The 21,768-nt window shown below is 51.4% G+C and overlaps 1 protein-coding gene across 5 annotated transcripts in view; it reads right to left on the bottom strand.

Moving 5' to 3' along the window:
• Positions 1-21,768, bottom strand: part of Togaram2 (TOG array regulator of axonemal microtubules 2) — a 69,965-nt gene that overhangs the window by 22,935 nt on the left and 25,262 nt on the right. For all 5 annotated transcript variants that reach the window (XM_052746207.1, XM_052746206.1, XM_052746208.1 and 2 more), the window contains 9 exons: positions 20,776-20,966; positions 16,433-16,479; positions 14,286-14,431; positions 11,458-11,608; positions 10,803-10,967; positions 7,070-7,223; positions 6,014-6,119; positions 4,598-4,833; positions 2,498-2,656 (listed from right to left, as the gene is read on the bottom strand). In XM_052746207.1, coding sequence (XP_052602167.1) covers positions 2,498-2,656; positions 4,598-4,833; positions 6,014-6,119; positions 7,070-7,223; positions 10,803-10,967; positions 11,458-11,608; positions 14,286-14,431; positions 16,433-16,479; positions 20,776-20,966 — 1,355 coding nt within the window. The remainder of the gene's footprint in view (positions 1-2,497; positions 2,657-4,597; positions 4,834-6,013; positions 6,120-7,069; positions 7,224-10,802; positions 10,968-11,457; positions 11,609-14,285; positions 14,432-16,432; positions 16,480-20,775; positions 20,967-21,768) is intronic.

Genomic DNA, 21,768 nt, shown 5'->3' with positions numbered 1-21,768 from the left:
AGGAGAGGAGAAGGGAGGGTGTGCTGGTCAGCTTTCACTGGCACCTTGACATAACTGGAGTCACCAGGAAAGGGAGTCTCGAGGAATGGTCTAGATGAGGCTGGCCTGTGGGTGCACCTGTGAGGGCTGGTCTTCGTTGAGTCATTGAGATGGAAGTCACATCTGCAGTGTGGCCCATTTTTATAGGCCCTGGACTGACTAAAAGGAGAGCACCATGTAGCGCGAATTCTAACTGGTCTTAGTAATAAACACCCGGAGTCAGATATCAGGGTAAAAGTCAGAGAAGTAAAGGAGCCAGCCACTCGAGAGACTTCTTACCTCTAGGAATCCTCAGACCGAAAAGGGCTGAGCTCCTGTCTCCTCCCACCTTATCACTTCCTGTTTCCTCCTCCCAAGTGCTGGGATTAAAGGCATGTGCCTCCCAAGTACTGGGATCAAAGGCATGAGATCCCCAGTGCTGGGATTAAAGGTGTGTGCCACCACCGCCTGGCCTCTAGTGGCTAGCTCCGCACGCTGATCTCCAGGCAAGCTTTATTTGTTAGAGCACAAACAAAATATCACCACAGAGCTGGCTGAGCACATGTATGCACGCCTTAATTCACTGCTTTGTGTTCTTGCCCATGCGTGTGTAACGTGACTAGCTGCTTTGGGCTCCCACTGATCTGTCTGCCCCACACCTGGAATTTTGAGCCCCCCCCCCAAAAAAAAACCCTTTTCTCCTTTGAGTTGTTTGTTTTGAGTATTTTATCACAGCAATGGGAGGTGAAACTAAGACAGAGGACTATGATCATGCCAAGGCCATCTCCAGGTGCTAGGCAGAATGGAGAACTGGCCCTAAGAGGCAAGCAGAAGCAGGAAGTCCAGTGACTCCAGAAACCAGAGTACCATAAAGGAAAAAGAGACGTAGTTAGTGCCATCCACTGAGGGATTAGATTTGGGGAGATATTAGGTCTTGATTTCCACCCCTCTCAACAACTACAGACAACCCCAAGAACTATAATGTTCCTCATTTCAGTGAACGGCACCACCATTGACCCAGATGTTCGGTTTAAAACCCAAAGGTCACCTTCGATATACCTCCGAAACCCTGCCTGCCCATATCCTGACGACTCTGCCTGCAAAACAGACCTAATGTCCTGGGCCCAGCCTCCAGTATCTCCCGCCAGGATTTACGGAAGAGCCATCTGTCTGCTGTCACATGGAAAACAAAGCCATCAGGAAGAAAGACACTCTGAAACAATGGTGAGGTATCACTTTCTCCCCTCAGATCCATTCAAAGGGAAGGAGGAAACAGAGGAAGGAATGGATATTGCCAGCCATTGGCCAGACCAAGGTGAGGCAGCACCTCAGGCATCAAGGTGGTCCTCAGGATCCAGCATGGCCCCTGGAGAGTGGGTGGTGGTGCTGTGCTGGGTTTATGCCAGAAGATTCCCACTCAGCAAACAAAGTGACATGCAACACCCTGTAATGTGGTGGTGACGGAGAAGGGCAGGTACTTGAACTCTCCAGGAAACACGGAGGTGTGGACAGCTCATAGGACCAACACACCACCTCAGCTCCACTGACTTGGGGGGAAATGGGGCCTCTAGAGCGGGGCCTGGTGGCCCAAGTCCCCTGATCCATGCTCCCCATTCTCTGAAATGAAGGCATTAGACCGGCACCGTCACGTTCACACAGACATAGTGATAACATCCCAGAAAGTAAGAGGGTGGGATCAATTGCAATCAACTGGGCCCCAACTCTGACTCTGGGAAACAGTCAGCCCCCGACACACTTTAAAACTCGCTAGAACTCTCCCATCACATGGCCTAAAACCCCAGCTTTTCACCTTGGCCGCCAAGGTCCTTCACGATCTGGACCTGTCTACCATACCCAGCCATTGCTTTCCTTGTTCAAGCTGTTTCCATCCTGGGCTCTTTATACTATTTCCTTTGCCTGGATTGCATGCTCAGATCCTCAGAGAACTAACTGCATCAACTTATCCCTGCAGAGTTCTCCCTGGCCTCGGCCTCAAGTCTCTCCCCCGAATCCTCTACTCCATTTTGCTGGCTTTTTACTTCTGTGTCCCTTATCTATAATCTAAAATGTTCATTATATTTATTGTTCGTTGTGTATCATTCTCAACCAGGAGGCAAGCTTCCACACAACAGAGGCTTAACTTTTCCTATTCATTTTCATATCCATATTTAGTAAAAACAGCTCTCAGTAAACACTCTTGCAAAAAAAAAAAATGACTGAATAGTCTGAGATTGGAGCTGGGGCAGATGGACACAAAGAATAGAGGAAATAGAAGGTAAGAAAGAGTGGTCACTGACCACTGCCTGGACAGGCTGGCCGTAATTCCGGAGGAAAGTGAGAACACCATCAGAAGCAAAGGATCCAGCCTCCATCCATCTGACTGTCCTTCTGCTAAACCCCAAGGACACTGAGCTGTGGGGCTGGGACCTGACCAGTGGCTTGTTACCTTGGCCACACCCAGTCCCGAGTCCTGCCCTACCTGGTGTCTTGGTTAGAGTCCTGGGCCAGCCTCACCAAGTTGTGCACGAGCATGTCTGTGTTGTCTCTAGAACCTGAGAGAAGCTTCTCCGCACCAATCTGCTCCAGGACAGCCGAGAGATGCTTGGCGGTACATTTCCGGACTAAAGGGTTCCGATGGCTAAGAGGAAACAGAATCATAGCCAAGAGGTTGGTCACGGGTGGGGGGAGGGGAGCCTCAGACTAACACATATGCATATCTGTAATTGCAGACTGTAAACCCATGCTCGTGGCAGCCATGACTTTAAAACCTATCCTGTGTGACTGGGGGACAGGGGTGGTCTTTGAGTTCCCAGTGACAGGGCTGAAGTTGACCACAGCATCAAGGGGAGTGGGAAGAACAGCTGCGTGAAGCCACATGACAGCCACACCACTTTCAAGGCATTCAAGAGGCCAAGCCTTCCTTCCGCCACACCTGATGGTTGCCATCTTTCTTCTACCTAGGAAAACCCTTCCCAATCAATGTTTCTTCTTCCTTCCCTAGTCCCTCAGGTAGAATTAGAGGCTTGCTCTGAGTCAGCACCTGCTTGGTCCTTGGTAAGCATAGTTGTGCTCTTGTATCCACCCTCCCCCTGCCCCAAGTGAGGCTGCTATCTCCCTAGAATTGGATATCACGCCACCATTTTGGTTGCATCTCCCAGGCTCCTGATGATGCTAAGCACTTGCATGGTGCTTAGTGACAGTGGTGTACACTCTTGGTCATTGAACAGGTAACACCTGACCTCTGGTGAGAGAAGCTGATCAAAGTGTTGCCTCTTTCAAATGTGGCTTCTGCGTCTACCAACTACCAGGCACTACTGACATGCCCCACACAGAAAAATACAGTGTCTCACTGTAGTGAGCATAAAGGAGAACATCAGAGCTCTCCCTACTCAGTGTGACCCACAAGTCTCTACATTGGCATCATATCAGCAAGGTCCCCAGGAGACTCAAACATATATAAGCCCCGTTCTGGGCATCTTGAGGACAGTCTACCCTGGTCCTTATTGACAGTGATCAATTGTCACAACCCCAATGTCAGGCACCATGCCAGGCTCATCTTATCCATCATCTCCCACCAACCATGAGTTGCTGTTGTCATCATATGGCAGGCAGGGAAACTGAGGCCAAGAGGAAAATCTAGCAAAGGCACCATTTCTCCCAAGTTCATTAAGCCACAGCCAGTGTTCAGTAACGTTGGGGAAAGCAGGCATTGTTCTGGATGCTGTGTCATGAAGCTATGCATTGACGCCTCACAACCACTTCAGGGGAAAGACACCATTATTGTCTCCAACAGCTGAGGCAGCAAAGGCCGGGAGAGGGAATGTGCCAATGTAAGGCGTGAGTCCAGGTCATTTGGCCCAGGAGCAGCCCATGCTCTGCAACAGTTACTGGTACAATAGCCAGATGTGCTGGCAGGTGCGGAGGACTCTGGGTAGGCTGAGAAGCTCCTGCCTCCATGCGATGACTGACTTACGTATGGAGCAGGGGGGTGTTTTGCCCTGTGGGAGGAAGGGCTTCGGAAATGCCTTTGGTTTTGCTATGGATTTCGTTTTTGACTTAAGGGGAAGTAAATCTGGCTCCAACAGTAGCCCCTCCCTCCTGAGAGAGGCCAGTTTTGTTCCTGGCTCTCCTTGCATGACCATGTTTCAGCAGAGAGACACACTGCTCCCCTGAGAGGGGCAGGAACCCCCAGGGAACAGCCGAGGCTGCTTCTGCAGCCCTGTCTCCCAAGCGTTGCCATGACCACCAAGCAGAACAACATCACCCTTCTCCTTCCACCCACACTTACCCCACTGTCCCCAGCCTAGCCTAGGCAGGGTAGCAGGAGCCCAGAGGACACAGGGTTTTGCTCCCTCCTGCTAAATGTGCGAGGCGTTTTCTGTGAAGCCTTCCATGGATGTCTTAGCGCACTGATTCCTGGCATCCCAAGATAACCTCTACAGCCAGGGTTTCTGTTTCCTTCCTCCCTGTCCCTCTCTCCCATCCTTCTCTGCTCATTCCATATGCCAGGGCCTCTACACACACACACACACACACACACACACACACACACACACACACACACACACACCCCACATACTAGACACCCGCAGATGTGAGGGCCACCAGTGCACGGGCAGGGGTCACATTTTCCACCATGGCACCCAGTGCCCGGTTGGCTGCCCGCTGGATGAACTCGCTGGCGTTTCCCATCTTCTGCAGAAGGCAGCGGGCAATCTCCTCAGCCTCCTGGTCCATGCTCTTCTTCAAAGACCAGAAGAGGTCTCCCAGGGTGCCGATGGCCAGGCGGGAGACCTTGGAGCGGAGATTGGTGACCTTGGAGAAAGAGAGAGGAGAAGGGGCCTCCAGGACAATTGTACCTTCCCAAGGCCTCTGAACACACTGTGAGGGCCCCTCTGCTGCCTCCTCACTCAGGCTGAGGCCCTGTCATCCTTTGCCACAGTAGAGAAGAAAAACCTTTCAGCTGTGGGCAGCCTCGTTTTGTTGTTATCCTATCTTACTTCATTATCATCGCAACTATGAATTCCATTCTCAACAAGATCTGAAATGTGTACATCTGCTTTAAATTCGACATGTTCCCTCCAGGTCCATGCTGTGAACATTCATTCCCCAGTTGTCGGTGCCATTTTAGGAAGATGGGGAACTTCCAGGAGGTGGAGCCTAACCAGTGAAAGTAGGTCACTAGGGCAAGCCTTTAACTGTTCTGGCCCCGCCTCTTTCTCCTCCGGGCTCTCGGTTAGCTGTATCTGCCTTTATATGAACAAGTTGCTCTGTACACGCCCACCTCCATTCATAGAGACATTCCCACCTGCCCCGCTTCCCTGCCACGATGGGTTGAAATCCCCCCGAAACGATGAGCTAAAATCTTTCCTCCCTTAGGCTCCCTCTCTCAGGACCGAGAAGAGCAGGAATGCAGCACAGGTACAGAAAGGGCTCCCTTGGTCCTCCACAGCACACTCCCTCTGCGGAGGAAGAGACTGATCCCCCATCACCTGGCGCAGTCCAGCCAAGAGTCAGCACAATGTCCTCCGTATTCATAACCGTCCCGCCCCTTCTAGGGCAGTCTGTTCCCAAGGGTGTCGACTGGCCTCTACAGGGATCGAGCTTGTGTTACCGGCTCTCAGGGCGGGACCGCGGCTGGAGACCCAAGCCTTGGGAAATGCTACAACAGCCCCGAGGTTGAGGGTCACCCCAGGGTACCCCATCCCTCTTTAGACAAGTACAGAAGACAATGGACGAGTGACCCCAAATGCTTCAGCGCCCAGAGATTACAGGATTGCAGACCAAGAGAGTCTCAGGGCTGGTACCTGAGGGACGATGGGTGGGGACCTCCTCCGACCTCAGTGGCTGGAGGCCGATGAATAAGCAGAGATGGCCATGTTCCAGAGAGCCAGAGTCTCTCATGGCTGGGGTGTAACTCACCTGAACAGCTGTGCCAGGGAAAGGGTATGATTAGGGGACGTGGCAAAGTACAGAAGCTGTGGGCAGGCCTCACCTCCGCAGTCACTGCCAAGGACACATCATGCAGCCGGGTACCCAGGACCTCCGAGTGACAAGCTGCCAGGCGCTGGATGCTCGCCAGGCCCTTCTCCTTCATGTGCCTGAGAAGCAAGGCCAGGCCTGTCACAGGAGGGGAGGAGGGAGGAGTCCTGTTTCTCTGCAGACAACCCCACCAGCAAGTTGTGATTTCACGGCCTCAGAAGCAAGGTTTCTAGGGTGACAACACCCAGGCCCAGGGTCCCAGCAGGTCACTACAAGCTGGTTGATGGGCTCGTGGCTGACCCTTCACTCCAGCCACCCAGGACCTGTTTGGGTCTTCCACACAAGACAGACAAGGCCAAGACAAGTTGCTTAAGGGGCGGCCTGAAGATTGGAAGGTTTCTGCAAGAGTTCTGGACCACCACTTCACTAGAGACAAAGATCCTGTGTCTCACTTGCATAGTGGAAGGACACTCATTAAACTCCATTTAGATGGGGATGTATCTTTATTAGTAGAATGCTTACGGAGCATGCACAAGGCCCAGCACCACATAGACTGCACATGGCAGCACATGCCTGTCATCCCCGCACTCAGGAGGCAGAGGCAGAAGGATCAGAAGTTCAAGGTTATTCTCAGCAAGTTCAAGGACAGTCTGGGATACATGAGACTCTGTTTTAAAACACAAAAACTAATGAACTTGATGTAGAAGAGTAAAGCTGTGACCTTTCTCGGTCTCCTGGTTCTATAGTCAAATTCGACTGGTCATGCCTGACTCTAACATGTCATAGAACAATACATGGGGTCATTCGGAAGGGCCCAGGGCATGTACAAGAAGTTAGAGACTACACATATAAACCTGCATGTGTGCATGCACACACCTGCACATCTGCGCGCACACACACACACACACACACACACACACACACACACACACACACACACTTCTTCCATAGTAGCAGACCCTAGGGGTAAAGGAAGAGGGAAGTTGGGGGGCTGGAGCTCTTCTGTATCCCTCCTAAATAACTCCCCACCGCCCAAGCCACAGGCCATACAGTGGAGGTGCCTCCTCACCAATCATTGCTGTTGAGACACTGGAGGGCATCTGTCAGCCCCAGCTCTGGGTTCGAGAAGGGCCTCAACTCCCTGAAGGCTCGAAGGTCCACCTCCTCCTCCTCTTCCTCCCATTCAGGAGAGCCCAAGGTGAGCACGGCAGGTAATGAGTTAGCTGCATGGGGGTGGGGGGGAGAGAGACAGCAAGTTTCACCCAGGAGGATGGAGAAGCCGGCATCTATGCCTCGCTTGCCCTGACTTCCCATCTATTGCTCATACCAAAGCCAACTTCAGCACATTAGGAACACACGGGCAGCTGGACAGCATGTGGAAGCCAGCTGAGCCCCTGACTCACCTCCAGCTCTTTCCTGCCGTGGCTGGGATATGGCACAACGAGTCGTTGAAAGACTCCCTGCTCACATGACAGTGTACTAAGCCCACTCTCCTCCAGGAGCCTCTAGGCCTCTGCTCCAAACATCCCCCCTCTTGAGAGAGAGAGAGCGAGCCTGAGCATGGAAGCACTCCAGCGGACAGCTGAAGGAAGGCTGGGCAGGGAAAAGCCTGGAGGAGGTTGTCACCTGCAGGGTCAAGGTGTGGCCCCACTTTCAAGGGCTGACAGAGAAGAGGGGCAAGAATGGCTGGGGAATAGGATGCCGGCCTAGCATTTGTGAGGCTCTTGGTTCAGTCAAGACAGACAGACAGACAGACAGACACACACACACACACACACAGAGAGAGAGAGAGAGAGAGAGAGAGAGAGAGAGAGAGAGAGAGAGAAAGAGAGACAGAGACAGACAGACACACAAAGAGAAACACAGAGACAAAAGAACAGAACATGTCTTCTTTCTTGTGAACAGATGCTAGAATCACAGAATCCTAGAAGAACAGGAAGGAACTGCAGAGACACAGCACAGCCCCTCAGTTCCTCCATCATGCAGCCAGCCCTGAGATCTCTCCACCATGTCTCCCTTCCCTGCTAGTTCTGCTGCGAGGGTTCCCTGGTTCCCCTCCCCCAGGGTGACCTTCACTATAGTACACCCAGGAGATCCTAGATCTGGGTGCATTTGTGAGTGTGTGTGTGTGTGTGTGTGTGTGTGTGTGTGTGTGTGTGTGTATGTATGTGGGCACGTGTATGTGTGAAAGAGAGTGTGTGTGTGAGCATATGTGTGAGCGTATAGGTGTGAGCGTATGTGAGCATATGTGTGAGCGTATGTGAGCATATGTGTGAGCGTATAGGTGTGAGCATGTGTGTATGTGTGTGTGTATGTGTGTGTGTGTGTGTGTGTGTGTGTGTGTGTGTGTGTGTGTATGGAGATTGAACATATCACTTTCCAACATGCCAAGCAAGAACTGTAACACTGAACTATATCAACAGCTCCCTCTTTACTTTTTGTATCTAGACAGGGTCTCACTAAATCACCCAGCCTGGCCTTGAACCTTCACCTCAGCCTCCTGGATATCTGGTGACACAGTCCTGCAGCATCACTAGTCCTAGAGTGGTAGCCAGCCTCCTACCACCCACCCCACCTCCACAGCATCCTCCAACATCACTTAACTCCCACCTAGGTTTAAGGCACATATTGAACATAGAAACACATTCAGACCCACCAGGCCCTGCAGGGGTCACTCCAGCTTCTAGCCTCTGGGGTTTGTGTTGACTTTGTCTTAGCCTCTCCCTCTCCTCCCAGCTTCTCTACAATGTTCATGAGTACTTCTTCCCACAAGTGGCCAAGGAATTTCTATTCCCTGCACGCATGCACGCATGCACACACGCACGCAGAATTGAAAAAATGCAGGCGAGCTGGTCTCCAGGCACCCAGTCTCCTAAGACAGGCCGGAATCTCATGAAGTTCATTGAGCATGTGAAGACAACCAAGTTTCCAGTCCTGCAATTCCATCGTTTTCAAACAGGCCAACAACTAGGCGCAGGTGTAACTGATAAAGCTACTTGAGTGACGTTCTCACGACCATCCAGGGGAGGGGAAAGGATGAGGATTCAGACTCGGCTTCCAGGGAGGCCAAAGACGTTGCCCTTTCCTAAGTCAACCCATCCGCTCACCAGCATGCGTAGCTTCAATAATGAGACAGTAGCAGATCATACTGGGTCAAGACTCAGCAGCCAAAGGCTTAGGCTGATGACCCACCATCACTGTGGGTGACCTGAGTCTGGGGCTCTCCACTCTGCTGTCCACAAAGTGAGTGGGGTGGGTTGGACGGGTCACGTCTGTGATTCATTCTCTCACATACACAACCCAGGTCCCAGGTGCCTCCTCACCAGTCACGGCCGTTGACAGTCATCTGTCAACCCCAGCTCATCCTCTCCCTCTCTCACAGGAGAGAGAGAGAGAGACAGATAGACAGGGAGAGACAGGGAGACAAAGCCAGGCATTGCTAGTCAAGTGCTACACCACTAAGCTTAAAGCCTATCGTATCTCCTAATTACCTATAATGTTCATCTCTTTGCACTTTCCTTCAAATCAAGCCTCTTCCTAGATCCTAAATAAATTTATTTTAAAGGGAATTTTAGGTCACAATCATTGTAAGTAAACTAGTATTGCTTGTGATAGACCATGATGTTTATAATAGAAGTGGAATAATCTCCAAACACCTAGCTATGAAATTTCAGCCTCTGAAGCCTCTGAACCTAAGCATGGGTCTCTTTGCTACAAGAAAAACCAAAAACAAAGACAAAGGCCAGCATGGTATACACACCTGTGACCCTAGGCCCTGAGAGGCCAGGGTACAAAGATCAAGGGTCATATAGCAAGACCCGTCACAGACATGATGACAGGAAAATGATAGATACTAAAAAGGACTCCCAACTTGAGGCTTGCTATTTGACACAATTGAAAAGATAGAAATAATGGAAAAGGGAAGTGAGTCAAACATATAAGGCTAGAGAGATGGCTCAGTGGTTAAGAACACTGGCTGCTCTTCCAGAGGACCCAGGTTCAGTTCCCAGCACCCACATGACAGCTTACAACTGTCTATAGTTCCAGGGGATCAGATACCCTCATACAAATATATGCAAGCAAACACCAATGCACATAAAATTAAATATATATGTATATATATACATATATAATATATATTATATAATATTATATATAATATATATTATATAAATATATATTATATATGATATATATTAATATATTATATATAATATATATTATATAAATATATATTATATATACATATAATATATACAGTACCAAAGCTCTGCTTTAGCCGGCCATCATTATCTGCCACGTGCCAGAAAAAGAAGATCTGAATCAGAATGATTAATTTCAACCTTTACTTCAAAAAAAAAAAAACAAAAGCAAGGCTCCTTTGAAAGTAGGACAGAGCTTCCCCCGGTTCCTTGGCACCTTCCCTGAGATGTCCTTGTAAGATCTACAGATTCCTTGGTCCTAGCCAGCAACATCCATTCCCAACAGCATGAAGTCACAGGCAGGCCTCCAAGATCTTCCCAGAGGCCCCTGGGAATCGTTCCTTGCCAGCATCTTTGGTCCTCATATACTGATGACTTCTCTAAGACGTGTCACCCGAGGCTGGCAGAACTGCCTGGCCATCTACTCACTAGATGGGCCACCGTGGGTCCCCGAGCCCGGCCCATGGATCATTATGGGCCTCAGATACTGTCTCTCTTAATTAGATGAGCATGGGCAACATGACAGAGACAGGTAGCCAAGGTCCCCCTGACCGTACTCCAGAGCACCCAGAGATGGCCGGAGTAGCGGTCAAGTCCCACCTGACGCATGGCGGGCAAAGCTAGGCTCTTGCTTGCTGACAGGGATGCTGGGCAGGGAGGCTCGGTTGGCCCGCTTCCTCAGGAGGACTCCGACGTTATTTCTGCGCGGGCTGCTCAGCCCAGTGGGCACAGATAGGGTTCCACTGCCTCGCAAAGGAAGGAGGCCTGTGAGGGAAAAAAAATCCTAAACTAAGCAGGCCCTCCACCTCACCGGCATCAAGTTTCCGTGGATACATGCGCATCAGCAGGTGACGGGGAGCGGATGTGACTCCTTGTCCTGTCTCAGGATGGGGAAGGGAGAAGTTGTGGGCAGCCCCTCTTTGGAAGGGTGAGAGCCCAGGAGTCGTCCAGGGGGCCCCCTGAGTGGAGATACCCACCCAGTACACCAGTACTCACACCCAGTACACCAGCACTCCTACACAGTACACCAGCACTCACACCCAGTGCACCAGCACTCCTACCCAGTACACCAGCACTCCCACCCAGTACATCAGTACTCACACCCAGTGCATCAGCACTCACACCCAGTATACCAGTACTCCCACCCAGTGTACTAGTACTCCTACCTGGTGCACTGGCACTCCCACCCGGTACACCAGCACTCACACCCTGTGCACCAGCACTCACACCCCGTACACCAGTACTCCCACCATACCTTCCTTTGCTGAGGTTCTCCATGCGCCCAGGCCCTGGGAAGCCAGCTCCGGCTCCCGCTCTGGCTCCTTTGCCCTCCGAAGCAGCTCCATCTCTCGCATCTGTTTCAGGCGCATCTTTTCCTGGGCAGACTTGGAAATGGTGAACTGGACCTGGGACACGGTCAAGGAGATGCCTGTTAACCCCGGGGGACACAACCAGTCTTTCTACACCTTCATTCATTCAGTCACGACGCAGAAGATGCGTCGGCCACTGTTCCAGAGGGAAGTCCTGGTCCCCCAGGAGCTTCGTGGAAAGGGTGGGGCACAGACAGCAGTCAGTGGGTCCCTAATGTCAGAGGGGATACGCTAGAAGAAAAGCACAGAAGCAGAGATGGCGGCTTTGAACCCGTAGATCGGCGACTCCCTTCAGGGTGAAGTTTCAGTGGAGACAAAAAGGGAGAGAGGCAGCAGGCCACGCAGTTTGGAGGAGAGAAATGTTTTAGCAGAATGCCCGCGAAGTCCCTGAGGTTGGGGTGTGCCTAGCCTGAGAGGGAGCAGCTTGAGTTAAAGCAGGCCAGGGAGTGGCGGGATGGCTGAGTTTTAGGGCCCACAGCAAGGGCTCAGGTTTTTCCTCAGAAGGACGTAAGAGGTCATTTAAAGTCAAGCACAGGCAGGACAGGATCCAACTTCCATTTGAGGAAAGCGCTTTCTCCAAAGGCTGTATTTTCATAACATTTTATCTCTAAATAGCTTGATATTCTTAAGAAGTTTGTAAAAATGGAGCCTGGTATAGTGGTGCACGCCTTTAATCCCAGCCCTCGGGAGGCAGAGGCAGGTGGCTCTCTGAGTTCGAGGCCAGCCTGGGCTACAGAGCGAGTTCCAGGACAGCCAGGGCTACATAGTGAGACCCTGTCTCAAAAAAAAAAAAAAAAAGCCGGGCGGTGGTGGCGCACGCCTTTAATCCCAGCACTCGGGAGGCAGAGCCAGGCGGATCTCTGTGAGTTCGAGGCCAGCCTGGACTACCAAGTGAGTTCCAGGAAAAGGCGCAAAGCTACACAGAGAAACCCTGTCTCAAAAAACCAAAAAAAAAAAGAAAAAAAAAGTGGAGGGGGAGAAGAAGTTATACAAATGCGATGAAAAACCCCCCCATGTGCCCTTCATCCAGCCTCCCCCAAGAATGATACCAACCACCATGGAACATTATGACTTCTGCTTCCCAAAGATCAGGCCGACTACTGCGCGGGAAGACTCAAGAGCATGGAAAACCGTTAGGGAATAATGGGACATCCACGTAAGAGGGGGAATATTGGGGAGGCCCACGGTAAGGGGAGAGCCTCGGAACACTGGAGCACAAAACGCTGGTTGCAAGTAGAGTTAGTTCTGCTGATATACAGAATATAGGGAGAGGGAGGAGGGGAAGCCAAGAGTGGACCTGGGATTGGGGGCCTGAGCAGCTGGGAATTGCCATTCACTGGGTGGAGACCCTGCGAGGTGAGGATTCAAAAGTAGGCAATGGCAGGTTTAAATACCTAATTAAATATTTAAGCGGCGATGCTGGAGGTAAGGGGGGGGGGGAGTCTTTTAGCCTGCTGTACCTTAGACACATGGTGCCATGGACTAGAGCACACATTCTGAGATAATTAAACAGCCCGGAGACCAGAGGACTGAGTCCCAGGGTCCTCCTCGGTGTCTCCAGGTCAGGAAGACGGAGGAGTGAACTAAGGAGGGAGATGAGCTGTCTATCATGCATGCCAGGAACATCTCCTTTCTCAGCTCTGTCTCTGGGTGGAAAGCTGAAGAGGGACATGTCACAAGCTGAGTCAAACGCGGGTGCCAGGCAGAAGAGGATTGAGACATGGCCTTTGGAACCTCGGTGGGGAGATGGGGAGTGGGGCCGCCAGGCTGCAGTGTACTCGGGAGAAACAGGAGTTGCGGGGTGAAGATGAAAAGGCTAACAGAGAGCCACTGGGCTGCCGGGAGTGATCTGGACTCAGGGAGAACGTCACTGATGCAAGGAAGCGGCCAAAGGCTAATGATGGAGCCAGAACAGAAGATGGCGGGCAAATGGGACCTTGGAGTTGGGATACTATGGCTGGGACAAAACCGCTTGTAATGTCCTGGCCTATGGAATGACTGCAGTGAGTGGCTGAGGCGGGCTGGAGAATAAAGTCAGGTCACACGTAGAATTTTCACAGCCACCCTCACTGGAGTGGGGCCCGGCCCTCATGTTGTCAGCAAGGTATCTCTGCAACAGCACACGCTCAGGGCAGGCCTTTCATGTCTGTTTCAGAGCCGATCTGCCATAGCATAGTTTTCAAAGGACAAACCTGAGGCTCCCACAACAATGACTAAATCCATCTCAACCAGGGAAGCCAAGCCACCTCCCCTTCAAGGTCACCTTCCCTGTGCAAGGTATTTGTCAGCCTGTCAAGTACAGCTTTGGCCCGAGAGCCTCTGAGTCAGCTGCCTCTCGGCTGCTATCTTGGGGGTCAGTTCAAATTACTCAGCCTGGTTCATCTAAGCCTCCTGTCCTCTTCCCAGCATCCCGCTCCCTTTCAGCCCACATGCGACCTTCTTCTGTCCTTCCTCCTCTTCCTCCATCTGCATTCTTCCCTGTTCCCAGTCCCCACCCTCATCCTCCGCTCCCTCTCCGTTTCTCTTGCTCTTTACAGCCCTCCTGCCCAAACTGTCCACAGGTTCTGGCCTTAAGGGCTTGGGGAAACTGCTTTGGCCATCCTTGGCTCTGCCTCATCCCCACCAGCTGGCCCCACACAGCAGATTTTAAAGCATGCTTGCATCCAGCCAGCTGGACCTCAGCTTCTTCCTCCTGTCTCTCGCCTGGTAGTACCTTGGCGCTGGACTCCTTCTGGTCTTCTTCGGTCACCAGGGAGTGGGCTTCTTTGGCATGGCTGGAGGCAGGCTGTGACGAAGCCAGGGACTTTGGGGGGCCTTCGGCAGACTTGGCTTTGACAGCTGGGACCAAAGGCTTTGGCTCTGAGAAGTCAAGAGCAGGGACAGAGCTGAGGACAGTGGCACCATGGGCCGTCAATGGGTCCCTGACCCTGTGGCTGATGGACTTGCCTATGCAAGCTCTCGGTCCTCGGTCCTTCTGGCCCACATTTCCCTGGTGGGGAAGTTAAGTTTATTCTCCAGAGTAGCATTGCCAGGGATGTCAAGGACCATGCCATTCTCCCTTCATTCATTCACTCATTCATTCATTCAGAAAGCAAGCACTGAGTGTTTTATTCTAAGAAGGGGAGAGGGCCTGAAAACAGAGTCAAATAAAACACACCTGTCAATCATTTTACACCACTCCAGCAGAACTAGAAGGGGCCAGAGAATTTTTTAAAACTAGACCAACATTCTCCCTTCACGGATGGGAAAACTGAGGCCCAGCAACCTTCATTTCCAAATATCATAGAATCTCATCATTTTTTTTTGTTTTTTTTTAAGTAGACGGATAGAGATGGGTTCCTCAATTTTCTCCTGCCCCTAAATCTAGTCATCCATCACCTTGAGAGAGCCAGCTAACCAGGGGTTCACTGGAACTGGGGCTGCCATCTGGGGATGCTCAGGACTGGAAAGGGCATTTTGTGTCTGTGTTTCTACGCAGCTCTTTGGTCACAGTTCCTCTGCCTCACCCATGTCCGCATGAAGGGTCCCTCTGCTTGTGGCAGGGTGGAAAAGGGCTAAGACGACGCAGATGTTCAGGGGCCCACTGCTCAGGACAAGGTCTGTGAGAGCGCCACAAGCTGTGAGACACCATGGCAGCCCTTACTGTATGCCACTTGCAATGTCACCCCCAGCTGACAGCCAGAAACAAATTGTGCTCTAAGATCTTGTATATATCCAATTTCTCGCCTACACCCCAAAGGGACACCTAGAAAGCCTTGTCTGACAGGCTGTCCCTGTAAATAGGCACCTGGTGACATGGTCTCCTGGCCCAAACACCCATGCTAGCCATCTGAGGGCTAGCTCATAAAAACATACGGGGTGTCATGTGCATCCCCTCAGGCACATCCCACACAACTGAGCCAGGGACACAGGAGAAGCATCTGCCATTGAGGTGTCCCCCGCTAGGCCTGCCTCTCAGGCCCAGCTCGGTGTCCTGTCCCAGAGCGTCCTGGACAAACAGCCTGGCACTCTGCCGGCTGCCTCACCTCGCTGAGCTGATTAGTCAGGGACCTGCCAGGAAGTTGCTCACCCTCCCGCCACTCAGCACAGCAGCCTGAGCTCAGAGTGCCCCTCCTAGCCTGTGGCCTCTTTTCCTAACCCCTAATCACTCTCCGCCACAGCAAAGCTTTGCTTCACCCCATGCCCTCTCCACGGCAGATCATCAACCCCAAAGGGACGACCTTCAGCGTTCATTCCCCCCTCCCTTCTCCCTCCCTCCTCCTTTCCCTTCTCCCTCCTCCTGGAAAGCTGCCCTCCCCTCCCCCACATCCACCCTCAGGTTGGCCCTGCTCCCCTGACCTTTGAATCTGCTGACAGCAACTGTATGAGGTTTGCAGGAGGTGGTTTAATGTCTCGCTCTGTCCAGCGAGGATATCTCTCTACGCTTAGCACAGAGCAAGAGGCCTCTGCTTGGTGTCTCAGGCCCACTCTGCCCCGATGATGCCACCCCAATGCACTTCTGACCGGGTCGTCTCCCAGGCTCTGAGAGCAGTACTGTGAGCCTCAAGGTGGCCTGGATCAAACTTCTCAGCCTGGTTCACCTGGTTCATCAAAAAGGAACAGCGTATCTCCCTCGTCTGGACGGTCATGAGCTACATGAATTGACGTGTATCCTGGTGCTGAGTAGAGTGGATGCCATAAGTACTATTCCAGCCTTCCTAGTTGCTGGCACAGGCTTGTCACCGCTCTATCGTGGGGTGACATCTTCCCCATCCATCTGTGAAATGAGGGGCCCTCGGGTCTCCCCTGGCCTAATTCCATAACCCAGTCCATGGGTGGCCAAGAAGCAGAAACAGGATGAGTGCTCATGGGAATACGTACCCAGAGATGTGGGGGTCTTCTCCAGAGGCCCATTCTCGCAAGTCAATCTTAAAGGAAGAGAGAGAGAAAAGAACTGTATGAGATCCGGTTAGCCAGAGACACCGGGGCGAGAAGCCTGGGGTTGCTCCAAGGTGGGGAGACAGTGAGATGGACAGAGAGATGGGGCTGGTTTCCCTGCCAGAGATGGAGCTCCTTACACAAAGACTAGGTTGGTTGGTTATCCACCAGGCCAGGCTGGGAGTCAGGCACTGTGCTAGGCGGTTCCCTGGCTGTGAAACCATGTTTCCTAGGTAACAGCATCCACATGGAAACTGCTGTCTTAAACTAGAACCATGTCACCAGGCGGTGGTAGTACACGCCTTTAATCCCAGCACTCGGGAGGCAGAGCCAGGCGGATCTCTGTGAGTTCGAGGCCAGCCTGGTCTACAGAGCGAGATTCAGGACAGGCACCAAAACTACACAGAGAAACCCTGTCTCGAAAAACCAAAAAAAAAAAAAAAAAAAAAAAAAAAAAAAAAAAAAAACCCTTAGACCCATGTCTGACTCTACCCAGATGGAGGACCTAGGACTTCTCCCTCAGCTCCTGTCACAGCCCCTGCCTTGGCCTGTGCTTCATGGCAAGTGTTTTAGCTGCTAAGCTGCCTCTCCTTCCCCCTCACTGCTCACCACACTTTTTAAAGATGTATGTACATGCTGTACAGGCCTGTTTCTATCAGTGTTTCGTTGTGGGGGTACATGCATGGAATGGTGCGTGTGCAAGTGTGTGTGCCCACGTGTGTCTGGAGGCTCTGGAGGAGATGTGGGGTGTCTCCCTCCACCACCCTCCACCTTACGCTTTGAGGCAGGGTCTCTCCCTGGACCCAGAATTCACTGCTTCGGCTGGGGTGGCTACCCAGCTTGCTCTGAGGAGCCCGTCTCCACCTATCACATACGGGGGTCATAGGATGGGCCGTGATGGCCACCGGATTGCACGGGGTTCTAGAGATCCAGTTCTCATGTTTATACTGCAAATGTTTTACCTGCCAAGAAGCCATCTCCCCAGCTCTGGCCTTCGGAAGTCAGAGCTTGTCTAATCCCCCCACCTAAGGACCTTTGATGACACCTACTTGCTTCAAGAGAGGGGTTACACCCCTCGGGAGGGCACTCACTCATAGGCCCCTCAGACAGGCGGAACCTACCTTCAGCAGACTCTTTGCAGCTTCCTAAATGCCTGTCATTCCTCTGTGTGTATCTTTCTCCTTCATCTTACATTGTCTCTCCTTCAAAATTCCACCAAGAAATCACCCCAGCTTGATTGAGACGCTTTTCTATTGAGCCTCCCAACATGGCAGGCAACCTTCTGCCTGGCAACCTCTGGACTTGGACTCAATGATTTGCACACAAGTCTCTCTTATCCCCCAAAGACTTATTCACCCTGGTTTCCAAAGCACCTTGTAGATAGTAGGCACTTAATAGTTTTAAAGTAAATAAATGATTAGGTGGATGAATGAATAATGAATGAATGAATGAATGAAGTGGCAGTAGAGTGAATTTCCCATCCGTTTTCTAGGCAGCCTTACAGAATTACAGATGGACAGCAGAAGACAGGTGTTTTTTCTGTGTGACTAATTCATGCCAGGCACCGAGCTTAGCATCACAGCTTTTTGAGATACGGCCCTTGTCCTATAAAGTGCCAAGTTAAAGAACAGGATGAGGTTTAAACCAGACAAAATAAATAAGATGAACCAACATAAAAAGAAACAAAAATCAATTTAATTGGCCAAGATTTGTTAGTTCAATCAATGAAACAGTGGAAGGGAGGTGGGTGGGGGTGGATAGGCAGTCCATGTCATGCGGACAAAGCCGAGGTGGCCACTTCCTGTCCTTGCCAGCCACAAAAGCCAGGTGAGGCAGGGGTGGAGGACAGTGCTGTTGTGCAGGACAGAAAAGGGCCACGTTGGAAGTGAGGCTCCGGCTCGGGAGTCGGCACACCCACAGAGGCGTGAGGCGGACCCCAGATATAGCACAGGAGGAGGGCGAGGTCAAACCAAGCCGACTCCTCTCAGAGCTGCCGGGGAGGGGTGAAGGGAGGAAAAGGTCATAGAAGGGCTCCGTGGGGACTGAAAATGGGAGGGGGGGCTGGAGAAGGCAGATCAGGACCTTTGGGGTGAAGTCACTAAGCAGCTCTAAGTGCAAAGCTGGAGGGAATGACCCGGGACAAGAACCAGGTGGGAGCTTCTGGGAATTCTGTTGGTATCGGGAGGGGCAGTCTGTGAGGGACCAGAGCCAGACTGCTGAGGGTGCAGGCAAAGGGCAGCTCCTCCATGGAAGGGCAATTTGGGGAAGCACAAGCTGCCTCACGTTGCCATTGTAATATGCATTCCCTTTTCCCTGCACTTCCTCTAAGCCTGACCAGCATCTGCCATGAGAAACCAGAGGTTCCCAGTGAGAGCGTGGGTCTCCAGGGAGAGGCCAGGCCACAGCAAAGTCACCCAGAGCCCCCTGGGTCCTGGAGGTCATGGGCACAGGTAAAGACTCCAGAAGAAAAACCAGAAATTTTGAGGATGGGTAAATTTAAGTGACAGATGAAAGGGAACATGTAAGAGACTGTAAGACTGCCTGGAAGTCACGGGTGTAAAACCAGAGAGGAGAGGAAGGAGAAAAGTGTGAGGGCTGGCCATAGTCCAAAAGATACGAGAAAGTGCCGGGCAGTGGTGGCACACACCTTTAATCCCAGCACTCGGGAGGCAGAACCAGGTGGATCTCTGTGAGTTCAAAGCCAGCCTGGTCTATATAGTGAGTTCCAGGACAGGCACCAAAAATACACAAAGAAACCTTGTCTCAAAAAACAAACAAACAAAAAAAGATAAAAGAAAGTCAAGTCACGAGCTGGGAGGAAAGGCCTTGGGCAGAGCGAGGACTCTACCATTAATGCTGCAGAGAGGAGAGGAATCTGGGCACGAGGAGGAATGTCCGACCGTAAGGAAGGCCAGTCTGGAGGAGCAGGTGAACCACACGTGTGAGTGAAAATGGAAGAGAGCTCCCACCCAGGAGCAGGTGCATGGACACGTTCCCACATCCCATAGAGGCTGGAGCACGTGGGTGTGCACAAAGGGCACGTGGGTATGTACAGAGGAGAAGGCAGTTCAGGAAACAGAAGATCAAGGAAGCCAGAGAGAAATGGGAGACTTTGGGACATCAGGCCAAAGAAATGTGGAAGGAGGGATGTGACCACTCTATGTAGAAGTTTAAGTGAGAAAAGTCCCCCATAGTCTCGGCATTCAGAAACTTGGTCCAGAGTGGGTGGCGATGTTTGGATAGGTTTAGGAGATGTGGCCTTGCTGACAGAGCTATGTCACTTGGGGGCAGGCTCTGGGGTTTCAAAAGCTTTGTGCTATTCCCAGTGTTCTCACTCTGATTCCTGCTTGAGGCTCAAGATGTGAGCTCTCAGCATTTTGTACCACCATGCCCAACGCTTCCCCGCCATAAGGGACTCTTACTCCTCTGGAACTGTAAGTCCAAATAAACTCCTTTATAACTTGCCTTGGCCCTGTGGAATTTTATGATAGCAACAGAAAAAGAGATTAATACACCATACTAGGAGAGCCAGGATCATGCTTAGTGAGCATACCCTCACACTCACATACATTCAGAGACACATACACTCACATGTATGTATACATACTCATACACACACACACAAACATGATCACAGACATACACTCACAGACATGTGCATATGAATTCTTGCTCACTCACTCTGACATGTCTGGGCTGGCCACTGGAGGCTGAGAGCCATTTAGAAGGCTCTGCCTGCCTGTTTTCTTTACAAAAAGATTCATAACTCAGAGCTTCTGCCTGAACTGTTTCTGGGTGTGACGACCTCTTTTTAAGTCTAAAAGTTTTACGGAAAACCCATACGCTCACACATATGCATACACAAACATGCCCACACATGAGTATACATTCATATGCACGATAATGGTGGTGGTTTTAGTATATCAGTTAAGAAAATACATAATAATAGAGATCTACCATAAACTTGATCTGCCCTAAAACAATTTGTATTTCATTCATCACTATGGCAACCATAGACATGAAGAAACTAGAGAACAGGATGCCCACTTCTCTTGTCAAGTATGCCTTCATGGACCAGAGAAGCTCCAACATCAGCGCTATGGCCTCCCCAGGTCTGGGGTTCATGGGTGGGGCATTTTACCCTTTCCACACGTGGTAACTCCAAGCTGTGTCTGCCATGGTGACTCAGCAATGGGGAGCCCAAGGGAATTTGGGGGTGAAGGGGGTGCACAAGCTACAGGAGAGATGACTACAAACAGACATGAGATTTGAAGTTGGCCCCTTACCGAGTCTGTGGGGCCCTTGGTCCGGTTAGCACATCCTGGCCTGGACCCAAGGGGCTGGGCAAGGAGTCAGGCCTGCAGGAAGAGGTCCCCGTGGGCAGCTGGGCCTTCGGAATGGGCGGGATCACGATGCCTCCTAGAGACTTGTGCATCTTCTCATCATTGCAGTGCAGGTACTGCCTGGAAATCTGTACCTGGGAGGGGAAGGGAGCCTGGGCCTCGGAAGCATGACTCACCATACGTTCAGCTCCTAGTAACCTCACACAGTGTCTCCTGCCAGAAGCCTGCTGGGGAGGAATGCTGGGAAATGCCTTTCGCTTCCCTTTTCAGTCTCCTAGCCTCACCCCAGCCCCTCTGGAAAGGTCAGTCCTTCCCAGCCACTCCAGGTGGGAAGAGCTGACAAGCTCCTCTGTTGTTTTTATTATCATGTGGATTTGTTTTGTCTTGTTTTTTTTGTTTGTTTGTTTGTTTTTTGTTTTTTCGAGACAGGGTTTCTCTGTGCAGCTTTGCACCTTTCCTGGAACTCACTTGGTAGCCCAGGCTGGCCTCGAACTCACAGAGATCCGCTTGGCTCTGCCTCCCGAGTGCTGGGATTAAAGGTGTGCGACACCACCGCCCGGCCTTGTCTTGTTTTTGAAACAGGGTTTCTCTGTGTAGCTTTGGAACCTTTCCTGGAACTCACTCTGTAGCCCAGGCTGGCCTCGAACTCACAGAGATCCACCTGTCTCTGCTTCCCAAGTGCTGGGATTAAAGGCATGCGCCACCACTGCCCCGCTGTGGATTTTTTTTTTTTTTTTAATCTTCTCATTTCAGAAGAATCTTTGACCATCAGAGCTGGAAGGGACCCTCTAAAACACCCAAAGCTCTGCTTTTACAAATATACAAAACAGGGCCAGGAAGAGGTTTTATTGGCATTAAACAAGAGATGACCAGAAAACCAGGCAAATCCTAGAGTCATGAATACCAAGGCAATCCTGGGGGCCACCAACTCCAGGG

The sequence above is a fragment of the Peromyscus californicus genome, unplaced genomic scaffold, assembly GCF_007827085.1.
Source record: "Peromyscus californicus insignis strain IS unplaced genomic scaffold, ASM782708v3 Scaffold_1__1_contigs__length_55948999, whole genome shotgun sequence".
Taxonomy (NCBI): domain Eukaryota; kingdom Metazoa; phylum Chordata; class Mammalia; order Rodentia; family Cricetidae; genus Peromyscus; species Peromyscus californicus.
The sequence above is the reverse complement of the archived record's forward strand: the minus strand, read 5'-3'. Positions and strand labels throughout refer to the sequence as shown.